General features: G+C 45.7%; 2 protein-coding genes across 3 annotated transcripts in view; both read left to right on the top strand.

The window, feature by feature from the left end:
• Positions 1–784: 784 nt before the first annotated feature.
• Positions 785–4,424, top strand: PET117 (PET117 cytochrome c oxidase chaperone). The gene is made up of 2 exons (XM_073628166.1): positions 785–958; positions 4,115–4,424. Exons 1-2 carry the CDS (start codon positions 863–865, stop codon positions 4,241–4,243), a joined length of 225 nt encoding a protein of 74 aa, XP_073484267.1. The 5' UTR covers positions 785–862; the 3' UTR covers positions 4,244–4,424.
• Positions 4,425–4,539: 115 nt separating this feature from the next.
• The window catches only part of KAT14 (lysine acetyltransferase 14), a 55,827-nt gene continuing 54,041 nt past the window's right edge, over positions 4,540–6,325 (top strand). For both annotated transcript variants that reach the window (XM_073628165.1, XM_073628163.1), the window contains exon 1: positions 4,540–4,797. In XM_073628165.1, coding sequence (XP_073484266.1) covers positions 4,545–4,797 — 253 coding nt within the window. In that variant the 5' untranslated portion in view covers positions 4,540–4,544. The remainder of the gene's footprint in view (positions 4,798–6,325) is intronic.

The following is a 6,325-nucleotide window of genomic DNA, read 5'->3' as shown; positions in this document are numbered from 1 at the left end:
AAACAGGACTGTAAGCTGACCATTTTATTTAGTGACAGGAGCTTTGACTGGTGTTCAGAGAGCTTTAACAATGCCTGTCCCAAGCCATGTTTTGAAGCAAGTGTAAACTAGCCATTAATGTGTGTTGAACCCGAAGCAAGTGTAAATGAACCCTAAGTGAGTTTAATTACCACCTTAATCAGCCACAGAACCTGTGTAATTCATACGTGTTTGGTTTTAGAGGGATGAGGTGGCAACTCTACCCTCAGTGCCCCCTATAAGTGCCCATCAGTGCCACCTATCAGTGCCGCCTCATCAGCGCACATCAGTAAAGGAGAAAAAATACCTGTTTACAAAATTTTAAAATAAGCTATATAATCGTTTTTGTTTTTTTTTCAAAATTTTTGGTCTTTATTTGTTTGTTAAGCAAAAAATAAAAAAACTCAGTGGTGATTAAATACCACCAAAAGAAAGCTCTATTTGTGTGAACAAAATTAGAAAAAAAAATCATGGGTACAGTGCTGCATGACCCCGCAATTGTCATCCAAAGTGTGACAGTGCTGAAAGCTGAAAATTGGCCTGGGCAGGAAGGGGGTAAAAAGTGCCCAGTAGGCAAGTGGTTAATAAAAGCATGAACAATTCTAAATAAATGTTTGCCAACAAACGAATACTATATAATGTTAATCCGTTCCACATACTCCCAGAAAATAAAGAACTATAAATATGGTCTAAACTTTGCCAGAAACAAGCATGGCAAACACAGGATCTCCCGGAGATGATGCCATAACACCTGATATAGGCTGTACTCACGCAGCGTTGCGCTCCAGTGTCACGAGCTCATGCGTTCCAATATCGCTCCGCCCCTTCCGACCCCGCTGCAGGCATGTCTACCCGGTCTAAGGTGGTCCTGGGCATCTCGCTGGTGCTGAGTGTGGGGACGGTGATCGGAGTACATATGACGCAGAACTTGGAGAGAGAGGTCGGTGGATGATCGGTGCTGTGGCTCTGCAGATACATGGGAGGTTACTGGTGAAGGTCAGGCAGGAGGGAGCCCTACCGATGGGACAATACACCACCTATCAGTGTATGGGCAGCACCCCCTGTATACATCTACATCCTTACCTAATACTTGTTATTCCGTACAGGAACTAACAGCAGCCAATCAGAATCTATGATGTATTGAGCTGACCTATGCAGGCTACAATCTGATTGGATACTGCACAATAAAACTCTTTGGAGGGAATTTACTAAAACTGAAGCTGCTGTGCATGGCAGCCAATCGGCTTTTGCCTTTCATTTTCAAAACTCAACTTACCAAGCTGAAGCGAGAAGCTAATTGCTTGACATTAACAGTTGCTGCAGATTCTGTCTGCTCCAGTTGTAGTAAATTTCCAGCTTTCTGCTGCATTCAGCAAGCAACTCCCCCCCATCCCTTCGATTTAAAATATCTAAACTAAAAATAATCAGCCTAGGATCACAGTACTGTGTGTTAGCAAACACATGAGTCTTTCATTAAAAATTTTAAGGCTCCGTTCACACCTAGGCGTTTAGAATCGCAGGCAGATTTGGTGTGGTTCCAGAATCGTGGCAAAACGCGCAACGCAATCGTGGTGTGATTGGCGGGTGATAAAACACGCAGCAATCGTGGCAAAATCACAACGCATAATGCTGTCGCCCCAAAAGAAGCGCCTGCTCCTTTCTTCTTGCGTTGCACCCCGCGCAATGGCTAATGCAGATCGGGTAGCCCTTTGAAACCAATGGCCTGCCGTACATGCAGCCACACAGATGTGAAATGAAACTAAAGCCAGCCGTAAATGGTTCAAATCTCGGCTGCTTCAGTGGGGACCAGTCGAGATTCGAATCATGTATAGGCAGACTGATTGTACCCAAGTCAATCCATCGATCAACTCGGTACAACCAGCATGTCGGATTTCTAGCATGTGATTATTGCCATCAGTTATAGCTGCTAGCAATAATCCTTGTTTTCCCCGGCCAGGGACGGCTGCCCACACCCCGCCACCGGGAGAGTATCTATGGCCAGCCTAGGGCTGGGTTCTTATACTGTATGTGCATTGTGCTGACAGCATCCCATTCATTGGAATGAACTGCCGTCCAAGAAACGCGCCGAGCCTCATGGTGCTATTAAGAATCAATGGCACACCCGTCCTTTTGCTAAAGAGCAGCACAATTCTGTGTATAATTTGGCTGGTTTTCTTACAGTTCTGCATCAGGGTAAGACGGAGAGGGCTCTTCTTTCAATTTTATATCTATAACCACTTCTTACCACCATTTTATGGAAAAAAAAAAAAACCAACAGCGTGAAGGTGAACTTCAGAAAACATGCTCAAGCAGCCATTTCCCCTTTAGACCAGGGGTCTCCAAACTTTCTATACAAAAGGACCAGATTACTGCCCTTAAAGCGGAGTTCCACAATCTCACAAATCAAGCTGATTCAGAAGCAGGCATTATAGACATTGACAAATGGAAAGAATTGTTTTTTTTTTTTTTTCCCCTAAGGGTTACCTTATTGATTGTTGAAGTGGCACTTCCTGTCCTAGCCACCCGCGGGTATTGGCGTCAGATCCGCGGGCGCAATGTCTGCTGGGGCAGCGCACTGACTCCTGGGAGCTAAGAATCAAGCTTCCCAGGAGTCAGTGTGGCTAGCTGCCGATAATCATCACGAGATCCCGAAACCATCACAACGGGGCGGGCACTTCTGACGACTCCGCCCGTTGTGATGGCAACGTCGGAAGCTTACAGTGCGACGTGGACTCAATGCGCGGGAACGGGCGGTGCATGCTGGTAGCTCAGCATCACCGTATCCCGGAAGTGTCTGCTTGTGGGCTTCACATGCCCACAGGCAAGATGAGAACTTCCACGAAGAAATGTTATATAAGTTGCTTTTAGAGACAAAAACAGACATCAGGGGATATTATGCACCAAAGAAGTGAGTGGTACATTTTGATTACATGAACTTAGGAATTTAGAAAAAAAAAAAAAATGTTATTATACGTTGTAACTCCGCTTTAAAACATTAGGGGTCCTGACTGTGGCCAGTGGGAGGAGAAAATGTCCTGGCGTCAGTGGAAATAAATACCCTGTTATAGTGCCCCCTCATTGGTGTCAGTGGGACAAAAAGTGCCCCGTCACTGGAAATGGTGCCCCATCATTTGTGTCCTTGGACTTAATAGTGACCAATTATTGGTATCAATAGGAGGAATAGGAGAAATATTGCCCCATTGTTGGTATCAATAGGAGGAATAGTGCCCCCATCGGTATGAATAGGTGGAATAGTACCCCATCGTTGGTATAAATAGGAGAAATAGTGCCCCATCGTTGGTAGGAATAGGAGGAATAGTGCCCCATCGTTGGTATAAATAGGAGAAATAGTGCCCCATCGTTGGTAGGAATAGTGCCCCATCGTTTGTAGGAGTAGGAGGAATAGTGCCCCATCGTTAGGAGGAATAGTGCCCCTTCATTGGTAGGAATAGGTGGAATAGTTTCCCATTGTTTGCGTCAGTCAGAGGACCAGTACCCCATTGTCAGCGGCAAGATCTATGCCCCACTGTTGCTGACAGTGGAGGGAATAATGACCCAAGGACCAGATAAAAGCAAGCAAAGGGTCACATCTGGTCCCCCGGCTGCAGTTTGGAGACCGCTGCTTTAGACAGCTCAGATCACTATCAAAATGTGCAGAGCCAAATAGAGTGGCTCTGTACCTTGTGGCTGCTGTGAACGATTTGCAGCCACAATCGTTTTGCCTTTTTATTTCTCTTTTAAACTGAATGGGTTATTTTACAAGGTAAAGGTTCACATATACTGTAACTCCTTCCCTGGCATCCAGTTAACTGGGCTATTGTGCCCGAGGGGGGCGGGGAGGTCTGCCTAATTATGTTACCACTGTGATTGGCTTTCACAACGGTCATATGATCGGTCTTGCCAATTCCCGAATGTTAGTACTGACCAAGAGCAGTCTTTCCCAGCTTGGTGTCTGCTGCGTACTCGCTCCCAGTACAGAAACCAATAATGTGTTGAAGCTCACCCTCTTTGACTCTGTACATATGTAATGGGTGACGAGGTTTATAACCTGGTCAACTGTCATCTAAAATGGACTGTATTTCCAATTTCCTTTCAGAGACTTCGTGAAGGTGTAGTTCAAGATTTGGAAAGGCAGAGACGGAAACAAGACAACCTGCGCCTTCTTAATGAACATATTGAGTTAACCAAACAGCTGGAGTCTGAACGGGAGAAGGTTTTTAAGTGAAACATCCAACAAATCACAACTGTGGACTTCTGCCTGAAACAAGGACAGCTGACTTTTATCATTTGTGACTTTTCTATACATTTTCAGATTGGCCTTGTTCTACATAGAGATCACACTCAGTTGTCATTGTGAAAAAAAAGACCTTATGGCCTCCTAATAAAAGTGCCTAAACTCTAGGAAAGTGTGTGCAGTGTGGTCTGTGCTGCCTGATTGTATTGTAGAATAGGGAGCCACATGTTCCGTATATAGAGACCTAAGACGTTTGTTCTAGCCAGATCCCGTCATCTGCTGAGCGTAGGTCATGGATACATCAGCCCATATCACTCCTATGGACGATGAGGCTACCAGGACATCGGCTTCAGAAGGTCTGGAGGAAGGGGAAGTGGAAGGGGAGACTCTGTTGCTGGTAGAGTCTGAAGACCAGGCTTCTGTAGACTTGTCTCATGATCAAAGTGGAGATTCTTTAAACAGTGATGTTGGCGATGAGGTAGACCTACCATGGATGGAGGAGATGCCTTTTCACTGTGACAAGTGTCAGAAATGGATCCCAGAAAGTATGTATGGGGTGCTTCTCCCTTTTTGTAGTTTTTATTTTATTTATTTATTTTTGATCTTCTAGAACAGGGGTGTCAAACTCAATTTCATTGTGGGCCACATCAGCATTATCATTGTCCTCAAAAGGGCCGGTTGTATCTGTAAGATTAGATGTCCTGCGCATCCCCTCCCCTTTCATTAGATGTCAAGAGCCACCCCACCATCAGAAGTTGAGTCCCCTACTCTCCCTAACAACGCAGTGCACCCCCTTTCCTTATGCTGCTGCTGGGAAGAAGCTGGATGCATTGCTTGAAAGCAGAAAGTAGAGGTCTAGAGGAGGGCTGGAGCTCTTCTGCAGCTGCAGGAGAGGTGTGAGGGCCACATGAAATGACCTGGAGGGCTGGATTCGGCCCACGGGCCTTGTGTTTGACACCTGTGTTCTAGAAAGTTGCTTATGAAAAGTAAGAAGGAAAACCGCAAAACTAATCTTGTTGTTGTGAATTCGATTTTATTGAGTGCAGATCTAATATGAGTTTGGTGGATATTTAAAGGAAGGCTGTCATGAGAGATATAGAGGAGCTGCCTTTCCTGACTTTTTTGAGTATGTTTGCTGATTATATATATATATATTATAGTGAATTATAATATATTATATATTACACTGTGGGACCCTGCTCGAAGTCACACAGCCTTTCAGAAAGGGTCATTGCTGGGTCCTCTTCATCCTGCGCCAAGGACCCATTGATTCCAATGGGGAGCCGTACTCATGACAGCCCCCAGGGCTCTTGCAGAGTGTCTCTCTCCATGGAAATAAATGGGGCCACAGTGCACATATGAAGGCTGACAAGGACCCGGTAAGGATTGTGTGGTGGGGCTCCAAGTAGGGCTGGGAGATTTTCTTAAAAAAAAAAAAAAAAAATCTTCGATTCTCTTAAAAAAAACTCGATTCACGATTCGAATCGAGTGGTTTTTTTTTTTTTTTTTTTTTTTTTTTTTTTTTTGTAAACCGTGCCGGTCCTGAGGCGCTGCGGGCATGAGCTTTTTAGGCGAGGCCGTGGGGTCCGGCCTCACGGACTAGGCCGAAGCCGCGGCCTCACCTAAAAACTCCTTGCCCGCAGCTCTTCAGGCCCGGCGCGCTGTCCACGCCGGTCCGGAGGCGCTGCAGGCATGAGTTTTTAGGCGAGGCTTCGGCCTAGTCCACGGATTCCAGCCGCGGACTAGGCCGAAGCCGCGCCCTCGCCTAAAAACTCATGCCCGCAGCGCCTTGGGACCGGCGTGGTGAAAAAAAAAAAAAATCGATTTGCTTAAATTTTGAATCGATTTGACCTCTCAACTCGATTCAAGATTTAAATCAATTTTTTTCCCAGCCCTATCTCCAAGCAGGGCCATACATTGAAGGATCACTGTGGGCTGGAGGTAATTATCAGACTAGGTGGGCTGCACTTGGAGGAATGGGGGTTATGCATTTGACTCGGTTACACTGCTAAGACATCGGATCTGACTTGTGGGAGCACAGGTCACATGACATGTCAAATGAAATGTTTCCCT

The sequence above is a fragment of the Aquarana catesbeiana genome, linkage group LG04 (genome assembly GCF_042186555.1).
Source record: "Aquarana catesbeiana isolate 2022-GZ linkage group LG04, ASM4218655v1, whole genome shotgun sequence".
Classification (NCBI taxonomy): domain Eukaryota; kingdom Metazoa; phylum Chordata; class Amphibia; order Anura; family Ranidae; genus Aquarana; species Aquarana catesbeiana.
The sequence above is the reverse complement of the archived record's forward strand: the minus strand, read 5'-3'. Positions and strand labels throughout refer to the sequence as shown.

What these genes read in the sequence shown, in the direction of transcription:
- PET117 (XM_073628166.1), top strand. Translation starts at nt 863, where the DNA reads ATGTCTACCCGGTCTAAGGTGGTCCTGGGCATCTCGCTGGTGCTGAGT. An exon ending in CGCAGAACTTGGAGAGAGAG is followed by an intron (nt 959 to 4,114) that starts GTCGGTGGATGA and finishes ATTTCCTTTCAG; the next exon opens with AGACTTCGTGAAGGTGTAGT.